General features: G+C 42.7%; 1 protein-coding gene across 1 annotated transcript in view; it reads left to right on the forward strand.

The window, feature by feature from the left end:
- The window catches only part of lpgat1 (lysophosphatidylglycerol acyltransferase 1), a gene marked incomplete at its 5' end in the record, with an annotated part of 202,489 nt that overhangs the window by 47,736 nt on the left and 127,164 nt on the right, over nucleotides 1-27,589 (forward strand). Inside the window, one exon of the mRNA XM_060915734.1 lies at nucleotides 8,871-8,989. Coding sequence (XP_060771717.1) covers nucleotides 8,871-8,989 — 119 coding nt within the window. The remainder of the gene's footprint in view (nucleotides 1-8,870; nucleotides 8,990-27,589) is intronic.

A 27,589-nucleotide genomic window follows, 5' to 3' on the forward strand; every position in this document is an offset into this window, starting at 1 on the left:
AATGATGATTATGTCCCATAGAGAGTGAAATATCCAAATCCCTTCATATCTTTCTTTGAACAGCATTGTTTTTAAACACTTCAATCATTTTCTCATGCATCTGCTGACAAACTGGAGATCCCAGGCCCGTCAAAGACTATGCCTTTCCTGGATATTGCTTTTGTACCAAATCATGATTAAATCACCAGTTGATATCACCCGTTTCAAATTACATCATTATTTCATTGTCTTACCTCATTACTAGCCTTAAATTGCCCCCGTCCCAACTTTTTTTGGAATGTGTTACAGGCTTGAAAGCCAGGAATGGAGAGGTGTGTGTATATAAGGAAATGAAGTTGACCAGACACAACCTTTCGTATCTTGGGTTCATACTGTCTGCAATGAAATATAAGTCAAAGTGGATTTAGAAATCACTGCTTTCTTGCTGTTTATTTGTAATTTGCATTTTCTATACCGTGTCTCCCCCCCCCCCCCCGTTTTGCGGTTGTCGAAAAGAATCAGAAAATGCAGGCAATGGAAACCTGGGACGGAATTTGTGTTCCTGTCCCGGAACATAAATGCAGATTTGCTGGAGGTCTGGACTGAGAAGATATCAGAATGCTGTAACAAAGGATCCTGTTGTCAGCATGGTTTCAAATAACTTGTATTTCAGTACTTTTGCTTTGATTAGTTCAACACTCCCAGCAAGTGACAATAAGCCATGATTGGGTGTTGTGTTTTGTGCGTGTTGATTGCTTCTCCACTAGCTGGTTTAAACCACTATACTGATTAGCACTGTATTGCTGCACAGTTAGTGCGTCTAAAATGAGTTTTCCTGTCCTTGTGTTGCGGTACGGTGGTGTAATGGTTAGCACTGTCACCTCACAGCAAGAAGGTTCTGGGTTCGAGCCCAGTGGTTGACAGGGGCCTTTCTGTGCGCGGTTTGCATGTTCTCCCTGTGTCCGCGTGGGTTTCTTCCGGGTGCTCCGGTTTCCCCTACAGTCCAAAGACGTGCAGGCTAGGTTAATTGGTGACTCTAAATTGATCGTAGGTGTGAATGTGAGTGTGGATGGTTGTTTTGTCTCTGTGTCAGCCCTGTTATGATTTGGCGACTTGTCCAGGGTGTACCCTGCCTCTTGCCCATAGTCCACTGGGATAGGCTCCAGCTTGCCCGTGACCCTGCATAGGATGAGCGGCTATGGATAATGAATGGATGTCCTTGCGTTTTAACTATCTTCTCTCACGCTGACTGCATAGCCACAGACAGAGGGTAATTGTCTGTGAAGGTTCCCAGTCATCCAGGTCATAGTAAAACCGTAGGTGCTAAAGAAGGCACCTGGACTTGCTTGAAGTTCTTGAAGACGTTTCACCACTCATCTGAAAGGCTTCTTGAGTTCAGTAAAGAAGCTATCTTTGTCACCCTGGAATGATCATCACTGAACAGAGGAGGTGGTCTGAGGCCCTGTCCACACGGCAACGGATTCAGGTGAATTTGATGAAATCGTTTATCGTTTCAGCCTGGCGTCCACACGGCACCGGCGTTTTGGGTGCCCCAAAACGAAATCTTTTGAGAACGGGTTCCAGAGTGGAAAGATCTGGCAACGGCGCCGTTGCAAAGTCGTCTGGATGAGTAGAACGGATTTGTTTACGATGACGTCACAACCACATGTGCTTCACGCCGGGTAGAAGCGTAACGAACTCGATGCGAGTTGTCAGCAAATCCTATAACTTGGTTCATGAAACGCGCTTACAAAATATTTTCACTGTGAATATTTATTGTGTAATGGTGCAAAGAGAGAGAGAGAGAGAGAGAGAATAGCCCTTAGGGCAGAGTCCATCCCGCCAGCAAAAATAGGGGAAAAAAAGGAGCGATCTCACCTCTTCAGATGTTGGTTTAAGTCCTACAATACATTCCTCAAAAAGGGCGTAGAAGAACAAATTAATCCATGAACGTGTAGCATTCAATTTATTCCGGACCATTAAAGACGCCGCCTTCCGCGTAGAATCATATGTCATCCTCGCCGCCATATTGGATGGGTCAAAGCGGAGAATAAAGTTGCCTCATTCATATGCTGCGTTTAACTGTACCAACAGGTTTGCTGTCCAAACGAGATCACATGGGATTACCTTTCACAGATGAGACTGGAAAAATACTTTTCATTGTATTTGGTCATTATAATGTAATTTTACGAACAGATTTTTCTGACTTTGTGGCTAATATGAAGTCTCGCGCATAATAGTTTATGCGCATGCGTCCTTACTACTTCTATTGTTGTGGTGTCTCCGATGGGACCGTCTTACAGCGCACCTAGAGGTGTGGCATGTGTATTGCATCGTTTTCAGCAAGCGTTGCGTTGCCATATGTACCTGATATTTTACTGATCCGTTGCCCATGTGGACGCTATATTTATTTATTTATTTTTATTTTTTTTAAAATCTCGTTGTCGTGTGGATGTAGCCTGAGGTGGGGTTTACATTAGACCGTATCAGCGGATCATCAGATTAACGTTTTTAAAACGATTCGCGTGCACACAGCAACGCCAGTACATGATTCGCGTGCACACAGCAATGCCAATACACGGATACGCTCGGCTCCGCAGGCATCCTGCGCTCCAAATCACTCCGCCCTGAACAGCGAGCACCCTCTGGAGGGTGCGCACTCCGGCCCTGCGCAGCTCACAGAGCGCGCGAGTGAAGCGCACGAGCAGTGATTCGGGACTGAGCCGCTGTGTGTGATCTCAGCGCATATCGGGCATGCGCGTCACTTACCACTTGCAAGTGGAAGGATGGCAAGCCTAAAGACAATCATAACTACACAATGGGCAGTATTTGCATCAGTATTTGCAGTATTTTCATACTTTTATACTCTTTAATGAAAGGTGATGCAAGGCGGAAGTCCGCGCCGTTTTTCAGCAGTCGCATCACATGACCAACGCCAGCGAATCAGGAAGGTGGATGTCACAGTGACGTTGTCCAATGATGACGCCAGCTAGAGCTCAGCACAGCGTATCCGCGTATTCTCAATGTTTACACAGCACCGGACCAGACACGATCTGGATTGAATACGTGGACCCTGGAGGATTCCCGTTTCCCGGCGTTTCCAGGCTTTTTAATGTAAACGGACAGTGCATCTGCGAAGAAAACGAGACAGATACGGTCTAATGTAAACTTGGCCTGAGACACCACTTTATCAGCCACCTTCCCAGAAAACTGAATGCTGAGACTCAGCTGACTTCAACAACTTGCATGATGGCAGAGAGAGCCGATGACCCACAGATCACCCTAACGACCCTCTAGGCTGCTTCACACCCAACCTCCAGTGACCCTAACAACCTACAGGATGGCTGAGAGGGTCAACGACCCATGTGACCTCAACGACTCTCCTTAGGGTTGCTTTTGGTCCACTAGAGGATAAATACCTGGAACGCTACACTAGTCAGATAGAACTGAAGAATCCTTTTGGATGAGACGTGAAACGTCTTCAAGAATTCCAAGCAAGTCTAGTTGCCGCCTTTAGCACCTACGGTAGAGGTTGATTAACCTCAAGACTACTACTTACAGCACCAGGCTTAAATGTGTAAGGAACATTTGTGCAACATGAATCCTTTTTGAAATGTAACGTGAATTTTCTCCCTTAATAATCATGATCTCTTATTCACAGTTCTTATTAACGCATGAAGTTACAAACCTTATCCTGGATGTTCTTTTGAAATTGGTTAGTTCATGATCAGAGATATATAAATTATAAATAACTAGGGTTGTAATGATGCAGCGCTATCTATTACACGTTAATCAGAAAATAATTACTGTAGGTGTAATAAAAAATGAAACTTGATCAAGCACACATTCCATTCTCTCGAAACATTTTGCCGTCTTTCAAATATCCAAAGACCCCCCCCCCCCCCCCCCCCCCCAATGCTATATTACATTGTTAATGACATTTTAGCAGCTGCTCTTATCCAGAGTAACGTACAACATACCTGAGGAGCAATAAGCGAATTGCGAATCTCGGCCCGCGCAGAGCATTATGGGATCGCTAATTTTTTTGGCTACCAAACAGCACTTCAAAATGGCGGAAAGCAGTATTGACAACTACGATTTAGATCAGTTTAAACTTTGGAAAGTTGGCGATTTGAAATGGTTTTGCAGTCGTCGTGGACTGCCTGTGACAACCGAGACCACGACTGGCACTAGGGCAAAACGTAAAGAAGAACTGGTTGCCCTTGCCTATGCAGCATCAATCCAGAACTTACCATGCGTTTTAACGAAGGAGGAGGGACAAGCTGTCAAAAACGACTACAAGTCCTTGTTGACAGTTGAAGGCAAACAAATTCATGTGTGTGTATATATATGAATACATCTACTGTTAATTATATAAAGTAATCTAAGCCTGCTTTAATTTGTAGGCCTCCTGACTATAATCTATATCTATATGGCCCTTATTATGGGACACGAAGATGGGCGATATTACAGTAAGATGGAAAGATGTAGTAAACCTGTAGGCCTTTTCTGCATAATAACTACGTAATATTTTGTTAGAATTGCCAAAAATAAACGATAAACTAAATATCTGAACAAACTTACAACTTTTTGCCATCTTTTACGTCCTTCTGGGTCTTTTTTTTTTTCGGTTGGAAATGTAATCAAAACAAACGGAGGTTCACATTTACATGACCCGTCTTCAGATGTAGGCCCAGTACAATTGTGTGTTTTCTTGCACCGCTTAAGTTTATAACTTCCGTTAGTACGTTGGTAAAAAGCACAGTGTGGACCTGTCATAGTTTTACAATTCGCTTAAGGTCTTTAAGCCAATCGCTATAAAGCTTTAAAGTTCACGGTCCGCTACCTGTCTTCCTATAGTAACTTCAGCGCCTCGGTAGTTCGTTTGGTAGCTGAAATAGTTGACCTAGAAAAGCCGCGCATGCGTACAAGCGTTGCGCACTTCGCTTATTGGGGGTTAGGTGCCTTGCTCAAGGGCACTTCCTGCTGGTTCAGGGAATTGAACTGACAGCCTTTTGGTCCCGAAGCTGCTTCTCTAACCATGAGGCCATGGCTTCGCCAAAATGGTGTTCTCGTGCTTGGAAAAAGCCGCCAAGGCTACAGTCACCAGCAAGCAGGAACAGGAAAATTCCTCCAAGACTCCTGCAGTGAGTGATGGACTGAAACATTAGTGTTCCAGATCTGCACAACAACTGTACCGTAGACTGATGCTACTACCCCAAACATGTCTGACAAACATCTAGTGCTGCAGAGAGCTGTGCGACTCTGAGAGCACATCTAGCTAACGGTAGAAGAATAAAAAGCCAGTGCTTCAGGCATGCCCCTTTTGGAAGATCCGGGGGCATGTGCCGCCAGGAAAATTTGAAATATTGAAGCAAATTTAGAGCCCTATGGTGCAATCTTGGCATGGAGAAGCTCTTAAAATAAGGTGTGTTGGGTAGTGAATTTCTGAAAAAGGAATCATTCGACTCAAACCATTTCTGGAAAATTCTTTATTCTATGACATTTTACATTTCGCAATGCTCAGTCCTGATTAGGATGGTGTGGTAACTTGGAAATGGCTGTCCCAGCCACAGAAGCTAACCTTTTATATGTACATATTGAGTGTGTGTTAGCATTAGAGGTTTCACACACGCCTCCGATGAGGTTGCTTGAAAAGTTCTGCGGCTTCCTCAAATGGGAAGTCCTCAATGCCTGTCTACTCCATTACATTACATTAATGGTATTTCGCAAATGCTCTTAGCCAGAGCGACGTACAACACACCCAAAGCAGCCTGGGGAGCAGTTGGGTGTTCAGTGCCTTGCTCAAGGGCACTTGAGCCATTCCTGCTGGTTCAGGGAATCGAATTGGCGATCTTTTGGTCCCAAAGCTGCCTCTCTAACCATTAGGCCATGGCTTCCCTTCAGCCTAAGCATCCCATGAATACACTTGACAGTACATTTGTTAGATTCTAATAGAATAGATGAGCCAAAATAACTGGAGATCTTTTGTAATGGGCCCTGACTCGTTACAAGTATGAATAGGTGGGCCTCAAAGCAGAAAAGGATGAGAACCCCTGCCCTAAGCTATCTTGGCCTAGCTTAGATGAACAAGGCGGTCCAATGTACAGATTAGGGATGGCGAAAACTAAAAAAAAATCTTGACCGACCACCGAGCCTCATTAGCCGGTTAAAGTCGGTTAACCTACGAGTTTACAGGGATGCAAATGTTTTCGCGGAAGCTGCGCAAATGTGCGCAGCTTTCTGATTTACTGTTTTCTTCTCATACTTCCTGTGTTTCATGGACTGTAACAGCATTTGCTTATTTAGTAATTTTAATACAGAATTTACTCTGATGAAATTATTCAGACACTTCAGTGCCCCCCCCCAAAAAAAAAAATCGGATCTGTGCGATTCAGCTGTGAAAAAGTCGGCATCTGCGCCTTTAGTTTGTGTGGAGAGATATGATCTGCAATAACATGCATTGTTGGCTACAGACCGAAACATACTTTCAGAATGCACTGGCCAAGGCAGGACTAAACTCGATGTGCCTTCTAATAATAATTAAAAAAAAAAAAAACAGAATAGTAATTTGTAAGCTAAAAAGCCTGTGTCTACACTTTCGCCAAGTGGCAGCAGGAGGGCGGGACATGACTGAATGGGTGTTTCTGATTTGTCAGCTGTCGTCCTTGCACCACATGGCATGCCCCAAGCATTTACAACACAGAATTCCAGGTTCTGCGCTCCAAAATCGGCAGTTTCTAAACGATTTTTTTTTTTTTAACCGACAACCAAAAAAAAATTTAATCGGTTGACGTTGATTCGGTCAACCACCGGTCAAATGGTCATCGGTTAACATCCCTAGTACAGACGCTAAGCTGGTTGTGGAGGCCAACGTTGATTCCGTTGCTACTAGGGATGGGAATCTTCATAATCAAAGCGATACGATACGCATCTCGATAGACTGCCAACGATTCGATACATTCAAGATTAACGAAATTGCCAGTGCTAAGATGCGATACGATTCTCCCGCATGCTGTGATACGGTGCGATACAGTACGATTTAATTCTAATACAATGCGGTCCAGTGCGATACGATGCAATGCAGAAGAAAAGTGCACCATGGAATACAGAGTAGTTCAAGTTATGGCACTTGAAGCATTAAAGCTGTGCCTTTTTATTTTGAAACACAGGAAGTACAACATAAAGTGCTTACAGGTCTCTCTGGAACGGCAGAGTTTACATATGGCCGTTGTCTTGTCCAGCTCTCCCCCTCGCTTGTAGAACCCGAAATCTTTCCATACGTTAGACTTGAAACCCACCACCGAATGAACAATGTCTGTTTTGTCTTCCTCCATGTTAACCGCTATCTGGCTGACTTTCCGCCTCTATCCTATTCGAAAGCTAGGTTGGAGCCGCCTATTCGCGCGAGACTTGAGCCGAGACTTGAGTAGGAGAGAGATAGAGAGATGAAACCCAGAAATACCAGACCCTTTTCTAAACTGTTATGTTATAATTTATTCATTATATGTATTAAATTAAGATATTAATCGGTTTATATCGATGCAGACAGTTTAGATACGATGCATCTCGAGTTTATGTGCGGTTTTTTCCGATGCGACGTTTGCAAATCGATGCAACTGCATCTTAACAGGTCGTATCGATTTTCCGATGTGCATCGGTGAATCTTCCCAAGCCTCGTTGCTACAGTTAAACCTGGCTGTAGTATGAAACGAGGACTATAGTTGGTTGCCGTGCTGTGTGCTGGCCAATGGGAGCGCACTATTGGTTCTGAGCAGCAAATTGCGTCCTGTGTCAGAAATAAGGGCGAGCAAACGTTGGACTGGAGAATCGTGTACAGGGGATGCAGATTTATCGTGTAGTTTGGGGTCCCCACTCGTCCGCTGGCGTTTATTTTGATCTGCCAGTGCAACTAACGTTGCTCGTTTTTGTTTCATCATCATTTACTGTAAGTTTGAAGCCCGTCGTGGCAGAAAATTACCCGTCGACTTCTAGTATTGGCCATCAAAAAGACGGGCCTCTTCGATAACACGGAGGTCAAGTGAAAATGGAAACCTTCAGCACACATTCGAGCTTTGCTTATTTTCACTGTATCGAAAATTTATTACGTCGAGGCCCCTCCGTATCATATTGTATTATATCAGATTTGACCTTTTGTGTCTTGTTACAGCCCTGTAAATAACTAACATAAGTCGACGGCGGCTTTAGCAACACCGCGTTGCCTAAAGCAGGTGCTCTGAGCCGCTCCAGATTGCAGATCAGCGCTGATGGTTGTATTCTAATCCACTTAGCCGGTTCCCATCGCGAACATGGCAGCCTGATGAGCGTCTGTGTCATTCCATGCTGTCTGACAGGCGAGCATTGATCTCTAGCGTCTGCACAAGTCGACACAAGTGCACTGTGGGTCATATTTCACCTTGCCTGTAAATGCTCGAGTCAGGAGGGAATGTCGCAAAGGAAAGAACGTCATTTCCACAGTAGCCTCAAGAAGTCATGTCAAAATCTGTCTCGTCTTCAGCATGTCCTCGAGCGAGAGAGAACTTAATAGCATTATGTTAAAAAAAAAAATACACAGCCTTAAAAACTGTATGATTTATTACATTTATTATTATATATATTAAGTGTTGCTCCGTTTCAGGACATGGTTTTTTATTTCCGAGTCGGTTTGAACAGCTGTGACACTGATACGTCCATGGAGCCTCCGTTTATTTTACTGATGGGTTTCGAATAATACTCTGCATTTGTAAATTGTGAAATAAGGCTTTATGTGCACTGAACTAATTATAGAGTACTAGATTTGTATTTTCATGCAGTTTATCTTAATGTATAAATCGGTTGATACTGAACGTTTAGTATTAATTTGTCTGCTCTCTCTTTCTCTCGTTCCTCAGTGACAGAGTGGGGCGATGACGTGAGGCCGATATCTGAAGACGAAGCAATGGTTATTGTCAACCATCAGGCCACCGGGGACGTCTGCACTCTAATGATGTGCTTGCAGGATAAAGGAACGGTACGAGCTTGTATCAAACTCCGTGTTTTCATTCATTCAGTTGTTATCCAACATGTAGGGCGTCTTTTGAGACTCTTGGATTTTAGATTGAGTGAGTTTACTGTATTTTCATGTATTTAATCCACATCTCAGTGCAAATAATGCTGATGGTAAACAGAGAACAAGGGTCTGGGCTTCTGCGGAAATGAACCGGAGGGAATGAGAGGCCTCGAACATCACCTTTCTAAACTGGCTAGCGGAGTTGATTCTATCCACATGAGCAATCGCTCATGGCTGAGGACGACAGTTGACTTGCTAACTTTCGGACTGCGGTTGTCATGAACGGTTTAAGTTTCCATCAATGAAGAGTTTATAACATCAACGAAACTGACTTCATGTTAAAACTGTTAATGTTATAGTCATGTTGTCTGTTGCCCAAATGAGGATGGGTTCCCTTGTTCCTCTCGAGGTTTCTTCCTCATGTCGTCTGAGGGAGTTTTTCCTCGCCACCGTCGCCACAGGCTTGCTCACTGGGGATAGATTCGGGATAAAATTAGCTCATGTTTAAAGTCATTCAAATTCTGTAAAGCTGCTTTGCGACAATGTTTTATTGCTAAAAGCGCGATAGAAATGAGCTTGACTTGAATTGTGTGAATTAGCTACTCTACTACTAGGCTATCAGCTCGTATACCACGAGGAGAGAAAAACAATTTGGCGGAGCATGTTGCTGAACCAGGCGGCACGGTGGTGTAGTGGTTAGCGCTGTCGCCTCACAGCAAGAAGGTCCGGGTTCGAGCCCCGTGGCCGGCGAGGGCCTTTCTGTGTGGAGTTTGCATGTTCTCCCCGTGTCCGCGTGGGTTTCCTCCGGGTGCTCCGGTTTCCCCCACAGTCCAAAGACATGCAGGTTAGGTTAACTGGTGACTCTAAATTGAGCGTAGGTGTGAATGTGAGTGTGAATGGTTGTCTGTGTCTATGTGTCAGCCCTGTGATGACCTGGCGACTTGTCCAGGGTGTACCCCGCCTTTCACCCGTAGTCAGCTGGGATAGGCTCCAGCTTGCCCGCGACCCTGTAGAACAGGATAAAGCGGCTAGAGATAATGAGATGAGATGTTGCTGAACCAACCAAGGATAAAATAAAAACTCTACTTGAACACAAAACCCCCCAAAAATACAAAAAAGCAACGAAATACAGAATGAAAGTATTTGATGTTAAGAACGGATCATTTTTTAATTTTTCAAAAATGATTATTATTAGCAGCATTTTTCAGAAATTGCTCCGGTCAGTCCGCCAATTTGTTTACATTGTTCATCTTTAAGTATTAAAATTTGTTGAATTTTTATATATTTATTTATGACTGGTTAAAAAGTTCGAAGAAGTTTGAAAATTACCGAACTAAAATATCCAAGGAAGAATTAAATAAATGTCTGTTGACCCTTCCCACTCACGTGACCTTCGTAAACGCGACCGCCATTTTGGACATGAAGAAATAACGGTTTATGGCACAGACCCTTTCAGTTCTCGCTCATCTAGCTGCTACAATGACTGCTTAGACTGCAACAATAATACCTAACACACATTTAAGTATCCGTCGTAAAGACGTGAAACTCGTCGAGTGACGAGTGCGTTCATTGATAAGCTAACACAATCTAAAAGTAGACATACCATCACACTGCCCTGGCGCTGTGTACAGTTTACCTTCTATGGTTTGTGCACTCACTATTTGCCATTACTTTCTCCAACCCAGTGTTCGAACTATGCCGATATTTTCGGGGGGGTCCCTTTTTTTCCCTTGGGGGGGGGTGCTTGCGCTTGTCTCAGAGCGCGGATCTCCAAACATATGAGAAGCCTATCTTACGCACATCACGCGGACTCCACACACGCATCGCGTCTGAAGTCATAACTCATCAGGGGAAATCGTGTCCGCATTGGCATGTTCAAAAAACAACCTCGCGTCAACAATGATGCCACACGCAAGAAAAAAAAAACAGTCAGGCTACTCAACACATCTGATCCACAGCAGCACCAAAGCATCACTGGAAATCATGTCAACAACCAATCTTCCATTTCAACACGCGTCAACAAACAAACGGCACCACAAACATGAACGAATCGGTCAGGCTACCGATTCCAAACCCACAGCAGACGAATAATTAAATGCATCTTACCTTAAAGCAGAATCGACCACAAAGGAAGTCTGTTGGCACTGTTGGCACACTTCCTTTCTACTAGTTTGTGTCCCTAACCTGGCAGCAGCAGTCGTTGTCATATCGGTTTATTTTATCTTTGATGTAAACACAACACTTCGGATATGCAAATGCTTCCCGTTACACACGATTGCTATGTCAATAAACATCATTTTGCCAATATTTTAGAGACCATCCATCTTCTCCGTCGGTCAGCATCTGTCGGGATCCGATAAAATGATAAATCTTGCCTTGTGTGTCGATGGTTACTACATCCAGGTGCACAACAATATAATGGCATGATGGAAGTCTTGCTGAAAGTAAAAACTTTCTTTGATGGCTATATTCCTTTCGATGCTTCGCCGTCGTTCCTCGTTGTTGGCTGTGGTAGACTACTGGTAGTTCATGTCCAAAATGGCGGCCGCGTTTGTCGTGACGTCACGTGGGATGGGTCAACACCTCGGCAAGATGGCACTTTCTACAAAAAAAAACAAACACTAAAATGAATTCATGCAGCCATTAAGTTTTCAAGTCGTCCACCTTGGCAGAAATGATAGTCGGACGTTTAGTAAGGGTTTTTATTTATTAAATTTGCGCAAAAAAAAAGCCCTTTCTCAAAATCCAGTGAATGTGGATAGAATAAAATAGTTATTCCACTCACTCTCGTCGTACATGGCTTATAGCCAACTCCGTGCCTCATCAGCTATCAGCTCATGAACGACTCGATTTTGTGGAATAACTATTAAATAGTAATGAGGTCCCAGAAGATATAAACCAGAAATAGCATCATCCACCGTGATGTTTTGTCTCCGATTGTAGAAATGGCGAGTCTTTCTACTGGAGGGCGTCTGTCGGGTATATCGAGTATCCGTGCTGTGAATTTTTTGTTTTTCAAATTACACATTTATAAAGTCTTGGGCTTCCTCCACGTTTGAGAGATGGAGTAACGCACACTTTCATGGTCCAGTTCAATGTCTAGTGAAGTGCTGAAGGATGAGGGCAGACAATCTCATTCCATAACCGGCACAGTAGTTTAATGTTGAGTGCAAGAGCATTAGCTTTGGCGGTTTTAGGAGCTAAAACTCCTCAAATCCATCAGGGCAACTGAAATTCTGGTTTCTGTTGTCGATCTGCTTTCATGCCTTCGTTAGCGCAATGTCTCAAGAGCGAGTGGTTACATGGCTGTAGGATTAGCGTGGCGTTATCATTGTAACCCACAGATCAACTCGGATTTAAACCAGTTTCTCAACCATGAAGCGCCGTCTAGTGGGCTGCGAATTTTATTTTTCAAGTTGAAGCTCATTTTTATTCATAGTAGGGTACAATTGCTGGGTTGCATCTGACGTCGTGTCCGATTCATTAAGCTATGGTCAGACTACAGCTCGCGATGCTTTGCGATGGGTTATCGACGAAAAATGAGGCATTTTGGTGGCAATATACACGTGAGCTAAAGGTTGTGGTCACACAGCAGGTGAGCACTTGATCGTCACGCCTTCGCACACTCGAGTCTGGTGCAGCTCGAGCGGCCACGTGCACTCACGGAGCATACCGTACGTATCGTGCATGCTTTTGGCACCCAGTCATTATGGGAAACACCTGATACTGATTTGAGCGCAGTCAGCACGCACGGATACGGACGCTGTTTTCAGAGGCTTTGAAGTATTATCATAATCACGGTTACGTTTATAATACTGTTTATATCCTCTGCTTTTGTTTTTGTAAACATGACGCCTGCTAATAAACACTCTTCCTGCACTTAGATCCGTCTTCCGCCATCTATCTTGTAATTTCCTGATCCCCGGATCTTTAACCCAGCCACAGAAAAAGTTGTCCTCCTCAATGCTCTTGCTCTACATCGTTCCGTGTAGAACGATGTCTGCCAGCAGCACCAGGTAGTTTGAGTTGGCAGGGAACTCTTAACGGATGGATAATTTTCCAACTCGTAGGAAAAATCCTTCTTTGTTGGTGCATAAGGATCTAATTCCATTGAGTGGTTTCTATATCCACTTCTTTTGAGTGGACTTCTTGGTTTTAATCACTTGCTTGTTTTCTGAACACAAACATGGCAATAAGTTCTTGTGTTAATCAACCAGGCTCCACTTTTGGATCATTAATCGCTATTGGCTGAGAAATGACCTGCATGCATGGGTTTGGCTTCTGGCACATCCATACAGTTTTAAATACAAAACCTACAGTTAAAAGCAGTTTGTTTTTCTTGCATTTGTTTAATTCCTGGGCTCCCATCTGTAACAGGGTGTGATGTCGCATCCCATTAATACATCACACATCCCATTTAATACATCTAATACAATTAGATTCACTTTATTCATCCCACATCGGGGAAATTCACGTGTTACAGTCGCAAGAAAATGTCAAACAGATAACAAATAAAACTGAAATAAAAATTAGACAAACAAAGGATTAAATACAAGGGCTATTTGCATTATCTACCGTGAAAAAGTATAGAAAAATTGCCTTATTGAGAGGCTCGGAAAAATTGCACATTACAAATAGACTCTATACATAAATTTTTATATATATATATATATATATATATATATATATATATATATATATATATATATATATATATATATATTGGGGCTGTTAACGCGATCTCAATTTATCGTGATTAAAAAAAATAGTGCCGTTAACGCAAATTCTAATTTGGCCCTGGGAGTCACCTGTAGTTCCTGTTGAGGCTTGTCGCGCGCTGCTTCAATAAGGGGAAGTGTGAGTGATGGAGAAAGGTCTGTTAAACGGGAAGTTTCATTTCAAAAGTAGAGTGTGATTGAGCATAGACATATAAACATAGACGACGCCTTCTGCGTAGAATCATACGTCATCCTCGCCGCCATATTGGATGTGGCAAAGTGGAGATTCTTCAACCGTCTCTGGTATAGCGTCTAGACAGTAGCCGAGAATAAAGATGCCTCATTCATGTGCTGCGTTTAACTGTACCAACAGGTTTACCGTCCAAACGAGATCACTACCTTTCACAGGTGAGACTGGAAAAATACTTTTCATTGTAATTTTACAAACGGATTTTCCTGACTTTGTGGCTAATTTGAAGTCTTGCGCATAGTAGCCGCTCGGTGAAACCTGTCTCCAAACAACGAAGTATTTCCTTCGTAGCTACATTGATAACACTTTGTGTTTGTCAAACATTGGAGCTTTGTATTCATTCTGAAGGTTTATTGTTATTAATATTGAATAAAAAGTAACTGGGATATATCATTGCTAATTATCATTCAAATTTTAGGTAAATTATTTTAATTTGCATCTTATACGGATTTTATAAGGGAAATACGGATTTTGGAGGTTGGTTATACAGGTTTGATTGACCAAAGGTTGACATGTATATTTATAACAATCACATTAAAAGTTATACATGTTGTTTTGATGCCTGTTTGTTTCCCAAATATATACGTGTGTGTGTGTGTGTGTGTTAATGGGTGAATAAAAGGCATCGAGTTAAATATTATTGTAGAAAGGGGCTTTATGAAGTTCAGTCCATTTACTTGCATTGGTTTACGGGGAAGATTTGCCACATCCAATATGGCGGACACTCTGACGTATCCCAGCAACGGGCCACCAGCTCAATGCGGCGTCTATGTTTATATGTCTATGGTGATTGAGTTGGTTTTGGTATGCACTTTTGTAAAGTGAGATTTCCGTATGCTGTAGCACTGTGATAGGACACTAAATGTCTTTATTGAAGTCCAACTGCAATTTATTTTTGTTTGCACAGCACTGTGTAGTCCTATAGGCTGCGACTGAATACAACTCCAGCACAATTGAAGTTTTATTTCATTTTTATTTTCTTTTGTCACACATGTCTGAACTGAGACACAGTAGTATGTGACTACATGTTTTATATTTGAGACTACAGCTCCCTAATCCATCACAAAATCCAATTTTGTGTTTTGTATGTTCAGTACTGCCTAGTATGTGACTAGGTAGTCACTCCCGTACCATTTTCTCTTGTCCCAGCAGTTTTTAACAAGTACTTTTAGCATAAAATGTGTTCGCCATTTTAATTGTAACATTTCACTTTAAAAGCCTTATTCATTTACATAGATTAAAAAAAATGTGATTAATCGCGATTAACTATATGAAATTCTGAGATTAATTGCGATTAAATTTTTTTAATCGTTTGATAGCCCTTATATATATATATATATATATATATATATATATATATATATATATATAAAATAGAGTATGGGCGGCACGGTGGTGTAGTGGTTAGCGCTGTCGCCTCACAGCAAGAAGGTCCTGGGTTCAAGCCCCGGGGCCGGCGAGGGCCTTTCTGTGTGGAGTTTGCATGTTCTCCCCATGTCCGCGTGGGTTTCCTCTGGGTGCTCCGGTTTCCCCCACAGTCCAAAGACATGCAGGTTAGGTTAACTGGTGACTGTAGGTGTGAATGTGAGTGTGAATGGTTGTCTGTGTCTATGTGTCAGCCCTGTGATGACCTGGCGAATTGTCCAGGGTGTACCCCGCCTTTCGCCCGTAGTCAGTTGGGATAGGCTCCAGCTTGCCTGCGACCCTGTAGAAGGATAAAGCTGCTAGAGATGATATGAGATGAGATTATAGAGTACGCATAAAAATAGTTTAAGGCCTATATTATTGCACATAATAATTGCATCGATGAGAGATGGCAGAGGTAGTAGTGGTGAAGTAGTGCAAATTAAACAGGTTATATTTTGGGCTGGAAAATGTCAGCAGTATCTGTTGCCACATACTGCTGAAGTTTTCCAGCCCAAAATATGTTCAAAACCCACCAAAAGGCACTTGAAACCGCCCAACTGGGCGGGATTCCTCCCAATCTGGCAACACTGCCCGTATTCCGGAGGGGGTCTACTAGTAGCTATGCCGGATCCAAAGACAGTCCTCCTGTCAGAACATGTGTTGTGAAACGACATCAGATAAAGGTACGTAGAGCTATAGATTCTACATGATAATCATAAATGTAATCATAAAGTCGGCGTGATATCAGTCATGTATTTGCTTGTGAAAGCTTGCGGCTTTCATGTAACTGCCGCCTAGCAATGAGAGGCAAAGGGTAAAGAGGGTAGGCTATCATAGATTCTATTCGGAAGAGATCAACACAATTCTAGACTCCCAGAAGAGGAAGAGCTAGCACTAGAGAGTTCACTGGCGTTTTCATGCGCCATTTCCATTGAGTAGAACCAGAGTAGAACAGCCAGTGAACCGCAGCGTGTTCTTCCGCTGACGTCACAACATGGCTGCAAGCCACAGACCCAGTTTTCTTGCGCTGTGCAATTAAAAGTTGGATATTTGCGTAACAACAGCTTCTTTTCACGTAATTATAACAGAAATCTAACATGTTTGCCATGTTGTATAGTTTATTTAAGAAATTGCATAGAGTCATGTTCGTGTCATCAGCACTTTAACTACACTGTCCGTGTCGTTACTAGTAACAGGTCAGCAGTACAACCATCACTGAAATGGCACAATAGAACTCCACTAAACACTCAGTGGAACATGGACACCACTGAAAGAAAAGACAGTCAACATGACAGGTCAGCATGACGACAAACCAGCTTAAATTTACTAAGTACCTCGCTGGCGAATTAGTGCAGCAGCTCGGCCCACCCCACACAGCACTGAATGCCAAAATTTGAAAAAGTTGCTCTTCATTACGCCAAATCTAGACCACAAATGTCAGAGACTTGAGTACTAGACAAAAGTACCGTATTTTTCGGACTATAAGTCGCACTTTTTTTCATGGTTCGGCTAGCCATGCGACTTGTACTCCGGTGCGACGTATATATGTTTTTGTTTTGTTTTTTCACCGCGGAATAACTGGAGCTGATGCTGAGTCTGACGACAGCCACGCAGAAGAAGAGGAAACGGCGCTTCGTCTGCCGCTGGAGTTGGCAGAGTTGTTCAGAAGCGACACCGAGGATGAGGAATTCAATGGATTTGCTGATTTGGAGTGAAATCATCAGCTTGATAAACTTGATTGACCTGTGTTTTATTATTAATGATAGGCCTATAGTTATTTAAATAAGTTATGTAATGATTTTAGGCAGTGCTTAATTTGTGAAGTGGGAGGTCCCGGAACGCAGGAGGTGGGTGGGTCCGGCGACTCAAAAAAAAAAAAAAAAAAAAAAGGTGGGGGGTGGTTTACTATAACTTTACGCACACGCGCTTATTGTGTGTGTAAAAAAAAAAATAATAATATCAGACATTATGATCTTAGAAAACGCTTTAGTGACGAACAGTTACAGACAGTAATATGTCGTGATATGTTATAAAATATTATTTTTATTAGTCTATATATTAAATTTATCTTCTAAAATAACAGACTACTCATATCACAACCGGTTTATTTCACCATTGGAGATCAGATCACACAAGACATGAGTTAAATTACTCTTTTTAAGGATTTAAGTAGGGTATTTAAAAGCGGTTTTTTTTTTTTCACTAGACGGTTGTTTTTACTACCGTACCTGTCTTTGGAGATGATATACCTATAGCCTACTTGACCTCTGATTTAATGAAATAAAATTCGACAAAAATGAAGAATGACACTCCTCGATGATGACTACAGCTTTAATAACACAGATGAAAGAGCCATGGGGCGATAATAAGCCCTACCGGTAAAAATATTCTAAAAGCAAACTGATTAATGCATCAGTAATAGGCTACTAATATTAGTTATAATAATAATAATAATAATATAGGCTATTAGTAATAATGATAGTGATAGTATTAAAGATAGTAGTAGATATTTAAAATAATCAGACTAGGCTACTTACAGGGCAAAGGGCGCGTCATCACTGCTCAGCTGTTCGGTTATTAAATAAACAACGCAGTCGCACAGTAACCACGCGCCGCTTATCAGATACAATCACAGATTCTATGGATAGAATAACCCTTCAAAAAAGTGCGACTTATAGTCTGGTGCGACGTATATATGTTTTTTTTGTCTTCATAATGCATTTTTTGGCTGATGCGACTTAAACTCCGGAGCGACGTATAGTCCGGAAAATACGGTAGTCAGATGCTACATATCCCTTTCTATTTAACATGACTACTACTAAAACCCATGACGCAGGACGGGCTGGGACTCGTATCACTCACAGTCACCTCCCCGTCCCGTCACGGACCAGAATAATTGTCATGGACATATCGCTCACAGACGTTGAATTCTTGTCACGTCTCGACCCGGGGGATCTTGCCTTAGCTGTCCCGTCCCATGTCATGGTATATTTTGGATAACATACTATAGTTAGTTAAGAATAATCAAAAGAAAAAAAAAACAAATTAGTGTATGTGTTAATATTTATTTCTTATGATATGAGAAGAAGAAATGACAAGTCAACACACAAACTTTTCAATGAATTATTTATTAATTCATAAATTATATCCCATCACAGACCATAAGGTAGGTGTCCCGTCCCGTATATCATGGGTCCGTCCTGTCCCGTATTGCGGGGAGGTCGCTGCCTGAGCGATGATATGTCACGTTCCGTTCTGTGTCACGGGTTTTAGCAACAACCGCACTTAACCGTGTTCTTTCATGACAGATTATTATTTTTATTTTTTTTAGATTATTTTATCGAATTTAAAATAAAACTGGAAAACAGTTTGAGCGAACCGTTCAGTGTCAGTTCTGGAGTAAGGCAAGGGTGCATCCTGTCCCCCATCCTGTTTCTAATTGTGATCGACTGGGTGATGCGGGAAACAACTTCTGACTGTCCTCGAGGTATTAAATGGACCTCCACTACCTACCTCGAAGACCTTGATTTTGCTGATGATCTCACAGCCTTAGCTTCCATACATAACCAGCTCCAGGAAAAGACCAGCCTACTAAATGAACATGCCAAACAAACTGGTCTGGACATCAGTAAGAAAAAGACCCAAGTAATGTGCATTAACACACCTACAGTGCTCCCAGTTTGCGTTGATGGAGAGCCTCTGGAGTGTGTGGAAGACTTTACATACTTGGGCAGTCAGTGCGTTTACATGCACATAGAGGACATTGAATTTCTGCCGTAGCTCGACTGAAATCGAAGTTCTAAATGCCATGGAAACACCTTAGCTCGGCTGAAATCGAACCGAACTGGATTTCTCGTAATCGAGCTACGCGACCTAGATTGTGCGATTGTAGCCGAGCTACTTGGTGCATGTAAACCCTATCGAGCTACGTAGTCGAGCTACTTACTTCAGCACTGCCCCTTCCGGAAGTGACGAGACCACAAGCGGGAAACACAACAGCCTCGGTCGCCATGACAACAGTAGTAGAAATGTGCACTTCTGGAGCAATGAGGAGATAGAGTTCATGCTCGTTCAGCTTAAGGAGTTGAATATATATATATCTCGATGTTGCTGTCCTCGTCGTCGTTCTTCTTGTGAACACGGAACTGATAATTTGTTTATACTCTTGAATAGCTCTTCTTCATGACGACAACCGGAAGTGTACCAACACGATGGGGCGTGTAGCGCCACCTGTGGCTCAGGTGCACAATGTACCTCACACAATAGCTCGATTTCCTTGTGTGCATGTAGGATTGGACTTCTCTGGCACCCCTACTTGGGACCCTTTGCTTGATTACCGACAGCAGCTCGATTTGGATGTGCATGTAAACGCACTGACTGTCATGGGTGCCGACAGTGGAGTACAAAAGGATATTCAGGCCCGACTTGGCAAAGCTAGAGGATCCTTCAGTCGCCTCCGTGTCATCTGGAAGTCTAAATCGTTCAGCCTAAAAACAAAGCTCAGACTCTATAACAGCAACGTACACTACCGTTCAAAAGTTTGCGGTCACTTTGAAATGTCCTTATTTTTGAAAGAAAAGCACTGTTCTTTTCAATGAAGATCACTTTAAGCTAATCAGAAATCCACTCTATACATTGCTAATGTGGTAAATGACTATTCTAGCTGCAAATGTCTGGTTTTTGGTGCAATATCTCCATAGGTGTATAGAGGCCCATTTCCAGCAACTATCACTCCAGTGTTCTGATGGTACAATGTGTTTGCTCATTGCCTCAGAAGGCTAATGGATGATTAGAAAACCCTTGTACAATCATGTTAGCACAGCTGAAAACAGTTGAGCTCTTTAGAGAAGCTATAAAACTGACCTTCCTTTGAGCAGATTGAGTTTCTGGAGCATCACATTTGTGGGGTCGATTAAATGCTCAAAATGGCCAGAAAAATGTCTTGACTATATTTTCTATTCATTTTACAACTTAAGGTGGGAAATAAAAGTGTGACTTTTCATGGAAAACACCAAATCGTTTGGGTGACCCCAAACTTTTGAACGGTAGTGTAAAGTCCGTCCTGTTGTATGGTTCTGAGTGCTGGAGAGTTACAAAGTCAGACATGAAAAAAATTGATGTATTTCACAATAACTGTCTGCTCTGGGTAGAATATGTAATATCTACTGGCCTAACAAAATCAGTAACGAAGAACTGTACAGAAAAACAAATACAAAACAACTGTCTACTGAAACTTCCACCAGAAGATTAAAATGGCTGGGCCATGTTCTACGGATGTCGGATGACCGTATCCCCAAAGTTGCCCTACAGTGGGCCCCTGAGGGGAAGAGGAAACGAGGACATCCTAAAACTACATGGAGACGTACTGTGGCTAGAGATCTAGCGGCCGTAGGGATCACCTGGGATGCAGCTCAGTCCTTAGCACAGAACAGGCCCCAGTGGAGGAAACTCACAGCCTTATGTCCTACACGGGATGAAGAGGATAAGTAAGTTATCGAATTTATTCCTAATTCAACGTGAAATTGTCTAATAAATGCAAGAAGTGTCGAAGCGATTTCCTACTTCATGGGCGCAACCATCTTGGACTTCACGCCACTGGCAGCCTCTAATTGGCCAAACATGTATGTCTGGTTTTGAGAAAAATCGGTGATGGTGCTCGTCACGTTTTGGAATGGAAGGCCTTAATGCAGTGTGTAAATCAATGGCAGATATCGTGTTTTGGCGAAAACTGAATATGGTACAAGTAAGATATGATAATTGCTGACGGTTTGGTGGCGGGAGTTTCAGTTTTTCAAATTTGGCGTTTATCGTGTTTTGGAACCAAACTCGTGCGTTAACACCGTATACTTGACTGTCTCGTACCTGGAGGTTTGTAGAGCAGAACCGTCTCAAATCAAACACTTGTTTTGCGCAAAACAGAAAAGATATCCCTGTTCTCTTCCAGATGTTATTGAGGTGAGCAAATCTCGAGACTGGATAATTTGCCCTCCTCATTCTTCCTTTCAGCATTTTCACTTTTTTTAAAATTCCTCTCCTACACTCGGAGTAGACAAGATCCAGGTATCAGGAGTGCACTATACGGTATGTCGTCAAAAAAGCCTCGCTAAAGTACGCAACGTACGCAGATTTCCAGAGATTTCCGATCTTGTGCTCTCGGAGCATCCTTTTGTTTTATTTTTGTCAATTCTTCGTTCGCAACCACGTGACCAAAACTGCTTGCGTCATTGGCCACCGCCATGTTGAAGGATATACAATATACATATAGATATACAGTGGTAAGAGTACAGACTGGAAGGTAAAGAAGCGTTACATCTTGAAGCTTGTAGTCATCTATTTTAAAAACATTTTGACTGCTTCAAAAGACTGGTTTTTGTGGTTCTAATACACTACATGACACACATTTTAGCTCTAAAAGTGCGCTCACCGGGCGACGAGGCTGCAGTATTTGAGGTCGGGGATTGACATGAATCTTGTTCGATTGACTCTGTGATCGTTTGGGAAGATTCTTCAATAATTTTGCGTTTCTTTCTGCGCTCTGTAAGCCAAGCATTTCGAGTCTCACTTTGGTACCATCTTTGATTTTGTTGTGGCCTGTATTTTGTGTCGGAGCCCAGTCTGGATCTGTAAAATTGTCGAGATCAGCTGGTTTCCCTAACGGAAAGAAAAGGCAAAATAAAAGCAGTGTCATCAAAAAATTATATACAGCTCTTTTTAAAATGAAATAACCGTAGAAGCCTTTGATTGTCGGATCACACACTTGATCATGGTGAGTTTCTGCAAGACCAGGCTATTAAACCATCCAGTGTTTCTTATACATTACGATGTTTCATTAATAACTAGTTCGTAGCACTTACCATTGGTAAAATGTTCACTGCAGACTCGTGTGTTTTTTGCTTAGATCAGCCCGGTGCATGTTGGATAGCCAGTGACGTCTACACTCAATGGCTCCTTTTTTTTTTCCCTCTTCTTCTCCTTGATTATTTATAATTGCTGGAATTCTAAAGAACATGTAGGGCAAGTCCCCTCGTCTCGAAGAGAGTTGCACTCGCGTCCAATTACAGCGTAAAGGCATTGCAAAGAAACAAAATGAATTCTTGAGCGTAACAACCTCTCGAGGATATCTTCTATGGTAAATGTGCGCCGCGTAAGTTTGTGTATATCCTCCAGCATGGCCGACTTCCAGGTCAAAGCCTTATGCATAATTAGCTATGACATCACATGCAAACGAAGAATATAGGCATGTTCACACGGTACATATTTGCATCGATGCTGCACCGATGTATTTTGTTGCGATATATCTTACACCGGTGTAAATCACTGACCGAAATCCTGAGTTCAGGGCTGGTGACTATACTTTTGGCCCAATCCCAATTCTAATTTCTACCCCTTCCCCTCCCCCTTCCCCTTGGCCCTTCCCCTTGAAACTGAGCTACAAGGGATAGGGCTTGAAATTCAACCCTTATGTATTGGGATAGCCCTTCAACGATCGCATACGTCATCGCGTACCTCCGTCAGTGTTTACGTTAGCAAAACGCGACCAAATGCGTCATTGGCTGCGACCAGCCGCTACAGTCAGAGCCAGAGGCAGAACCAGAAATCTCTGCTGGCAGGGTGTGATTTGTTAACTAACACCACTGAATGGGATATCTTTGGCGCTTCGTGCACCACATCCGACAGAATGAGGTGTCAGAACACTCATGTAAACAATAAAAGCGAGAAAAACAGAACAAAACGTACGCAGTCAAGCAACCGAAAACAATACTCACTCCCAAAGCTTTTTAGCAGCAGCTTGGATTTCAGAAATCGCTGCTCATTCTCAGCTCGAAAGCGAATCAAGCGGCGTGTTTCCTCTGGATAACAACTTAAAACACGTAAATAATGGAGAAAATACATTTATGACAATCTTTCGCCGCGGGAACCACCATCTTTCTGAAATCCGCATGAAATCTCGCTGAAATCCGCATGGCATTGTGGGAAATCACTCAAACCCCTTCGTTCGGAGTCAGCTCCAGGAAAATCTCCGTTTGGAGGGGTACAGAAGCCCTACCCCTTCACCTACCCCTCCGCGTTAACTGGGATTGGGATACCCCTACCCCTTCACGTGAACGCGCAAAATGGAGGGGAAGGGCCAAGGGGTTGGTCCAAGGGGTGAAATGGGATTCGGCCTTTGAATCCATACAATAATCCTGTATGGACAAATCTCATGATTTATATTGTATAACTGATTTATTGGTACTCCTTCCTCTTCTAATAGGTTTTATTCCATCCATTTTTTTTCAATAGACCACAAAGATATCATTCCATCCCTTTTCTTTTTTCATCGTCCATGAAGGATATCAGAAGATCCAGTAACAGAAATGTGAAACCCCGTTTCTCCTGTCAGCACAAGAAGTGCTGTCACTGCCGATTCATTTCATTCTCTCTGGCTTTAGTGTATTTACTCAGCCATGTTGCGAGTGTGTGTGTGTGTGAGTGAGAGAGATATGAGAACAGTATTCTGTCGGTGCAGTCTGGTCGACTGTTTTCCTGGTCACTGTGATCATTTTCTCACCACATTGTCACGTTACTTATCAACTCCCCAAGTGCGAGATGGAAGGCAGCATGTCCTCAGTGGGTTCCAGTTTTCTAGCGAGGGACACTTTTATTCCATCACTTGTCAAACACGATTGTAAACTCATCCCGTGGTATTCAAGGTTCGTGGTTTTAAGCGCTGCAATCGAAGCAGTGTTTAGCTGTGTGAGAAATCTTTACTGAAAATACATCTTTCTTCACACACTTTTATCTTCGTTATCCCCCGCTGGCTGAAAGGCCCGAAGGGGGATTATGTCGTGGCGATGTCCATCCCGGGAAGGGCGGTCAGCTTCTGAAATCAATTCCTCTCTCAATATTTGGAAGAATTTCACGAAACTTGGCAGGATCCTTTGTTATATGTCGGTAGTGCGCATATTGTAATTTTGTTCAATTGGATCGCATTTTACCAGAGTTACAGCCCTTGATTAACAACCTTGTACTTTGACAATTTCATGAAGGTGTGCTCGGCTTCTGACATCAACTCCTCTCACGATTTTTGGACGAATTTCTCGAAGCTTGGCAAAAGGCCTCGTTGTATGATCAGTAATACGCAGATTGCGATTTAATTTCGTTTGTGAAAATTTTCCTATAGTTTTGATCCTTGATTGATTTTAAATAACTTTGACAGTTTCACGAGGGTGTACGTTCTTCTGAAATCAACTCCTCTCACAATTTGTGGAGGAATTTCACCAAACTTGACAAAAGGTTTTGTTATATGTGTAGGGTGCAATTGGTCTTAAGTGATCAATCTCATTAAATCAGTCTCAAATCAGCCTCATTAAATCAGTCTCATTAATAATAGCATTAATTTTGGTGCTTAATAATAAATTACCAAACAGCTAAATTATGGTATATTCCAAATTATGATCACTACCAATGCAGCAATAATGTATCACTTACCGTATTACATAAATGCTACAGCCAATAGCACACTGAAGGCAATTTGGGAGTTCCTTGAGATTGTGTGACTTCCAGTATATAGTAGCAACACAGACGCCATTTACAAATTAATTAAATTTATTATAACAATGATAAAAATGGGTAATAGCAGTTGAATACATTCAAATGGTCATCAGTGATGTGTGTGTGCGCGTGTGTGTCTGTTATCTGAGATGTGGGGGGAAGGTGGAGATCCCACCTCGTGGTCCCTCGGGACAAAAGAATCAGCACGTGGCTTGAGACAAAGGGATTAGCCCAGATTGCTAGTTAACTAGCTTAACATTACTAAATCCACTGAAATCTTGATGAGGTCAAAATATGTGTAATAATGAAATTAAATTTACTCCGGAGTAAATTTCTTAAACCACCTCCCGAGCAGGGTTAGATTTGCACCGGTTTAAGCAGCTTTCAGGGGCTACACCGCTATAACTTAGTACCGTGTGAACGCTCTACCGGGGCAGCCCCGGTGCTACACCGGAGTAAAAGTTGCCGTGTGAACACCGCTTATGTCTTTCATTCGGGTTCTAACTAGACCAAAATGTCAGCATAGCAGCACCAGTCATAACAGCCGGGGGTTGCTCACGGTAGAGCCCTGCACTCCCGCGGGACCCGCCGCAAAGCACTGCGGCGCGGAACAAATTTTGAAAGCTCATTGCGGGTGCGGGCGGGACCGGAAGTGCACATATGCGCGCGTGGGTGGGAGCGGGAGTGCACATATGCGGCGTGGGCGGGAGTGGTGATAAGCTGCAGTACCGCTAACTAAAAACGTGTTTGAAATAAAATTTATAAATTATTAATTTATGTCTATCATATATAATTTGTGCTGGATATTTTATTTGGCATTAATAAAAACATTTTAAGATGCCTAAATTTGCAGAGAGAGTCAGATTGCCAGATTGAGTGAGGAATGGCATCTTAAATTTTCCATTGATCACCCTAACGGGAAATCCTTTGATCACTCTAATGACTCGCAGTTCACACCCAGCTAGCAAGAGAACCATGAGTGAAGTGATTTACTGCTTGCGTTAGTCTACAACTCTAATCTGAGAGACAGGTTACACAGTGACGGTAGGCTAGACTCAATGCTATCCCAGAAATCCTTCCTGTAATATGCAAAATTGGCTGTCCAATCAGAGGCGGCCAAATTTGCATATTACAGGAAGGATTTCTGGGATAGCATTGAGTCAAGCCTACCATCACTGTGTAACCTGTCTCTCTGATTAGAGTTGTAGACTAACTCAAGCAGTAAATCAATTCACTTCTCTTACTAGCTCTGCTTTGCAATAAAAAAAAAAAACACCATTGGTACAAAGCGAGCCCATTCACTTTTTTATGCTGATCAGAGAATTACAATGGTTTCTCATGTGATAAAAATGTGCGATTCGCGATTAAGTATTTTAATCGCTTGACAGCACTATTATTATTATTATTATTAGAGACACTACATGCTGAATTCAGAAACAAGGTAAATAATAACAAACGTGAACGTGAGCTGTAGATATTTATGCTCAAATCCACTCAAAGTAGGGGGTGGGGCACCATCATGCTGTGTCAAGACAAGAACTTTCCTGAGAAATAACGCGAACGTCTGCATCGTGCGGGATTTGCGGGCAGGAGCGGGACAAAATATGGCAGGTGCGGGCGGGAGCGGGACTGAAAATCATAATTTTTTTGTGGGCATGGGCGGGAGCGGGACTGAAAATCATAATTCTTTGCGGGCGGGAGCGGGACTGAAAAATCCGACCCGCGCAGACCTCTAGCTCACGGGTTCGACATGCTCGGAGATGCATTCTAGTGCATTTCCTGGCACTTGCAGGCCTCCCTGAAAGTTGCTCGTTTTGGGGAATATTAATGATTTATTTATTTTTTCCAAAAAAAGTTGCTGTGATTGAAGACTTGTTATAATTAATATTCAACTATTTTTGTGACATATGGAATAAGAATAAAACGACCAGTTGATCAAGTGTCAGCTTTATTTTCAGCTTCAGCCATTCGATTACAATACATGACTCTCCAGATCTACTGTAACTCGGGGACCGGAACATATTACATGCATGAAACACAAGCGCCTCTTAACATGGATGGCACTTTAGCGCGAACACAGCAGAAGGAAGTTGGTAAACCAGACTAGCATGATCAGTGACCACACGGAGCTACTCGGGCAGCTACGCACCGGGCGCTTACATGGACGGGTAGTGGAGTAAGTCCGACTATCGAACGTTTCACATGGCGGTACGTTGTCAGTCACCGCTGCTTTGGGATAATGAGAAAATTAAACAAAATACCACGTTTTCAAGATCGACAAGTCTTTTTATGAGTGTAGCGGCAACTCTGACAGGCATGTTGGCAATATTGTGCGCGTAGCAGTAAGGAAACATTGCATATCGGTCCTACACACTGAGAAGGCCGAATTAGAACCCTGATAACACGTGTACACTTGTTAGACATGGCATTAATTGTTGTAGTTTTAGTCTTATGGCCTGATTTGCAAAACGTGGCTTAGAGCACAACAGGATGCTGTGTCGCCGGTCATTCAGTCACAACTGCGTGGACCATTACACTTTGACAAAATGGGGAGGTGTAAAGACGGCTAACATCCTCTTCTTTGGGGTCGTGCCAGGTTAAACTCGAAGGGCAGTTGGTGAGCGCAGACCTCCACCAAGAACTGCTGTTCTG

Source organism: Neoarius graeffei, chromosome 3, assembly GCF_027579695.1.
Source record: "Neoarius graeffei isolate fNeoGra1 chromosome 3, fNeoGra1.pri, whole genome shotgun sequence".
Classification (NCBI taxonomy): domain Eukaryota; kingdom Metazoa; phylum Chordata; class Actinopteri; order Siluriformes; family Ariidae; genus Neoarius; species Neoarius graeffei.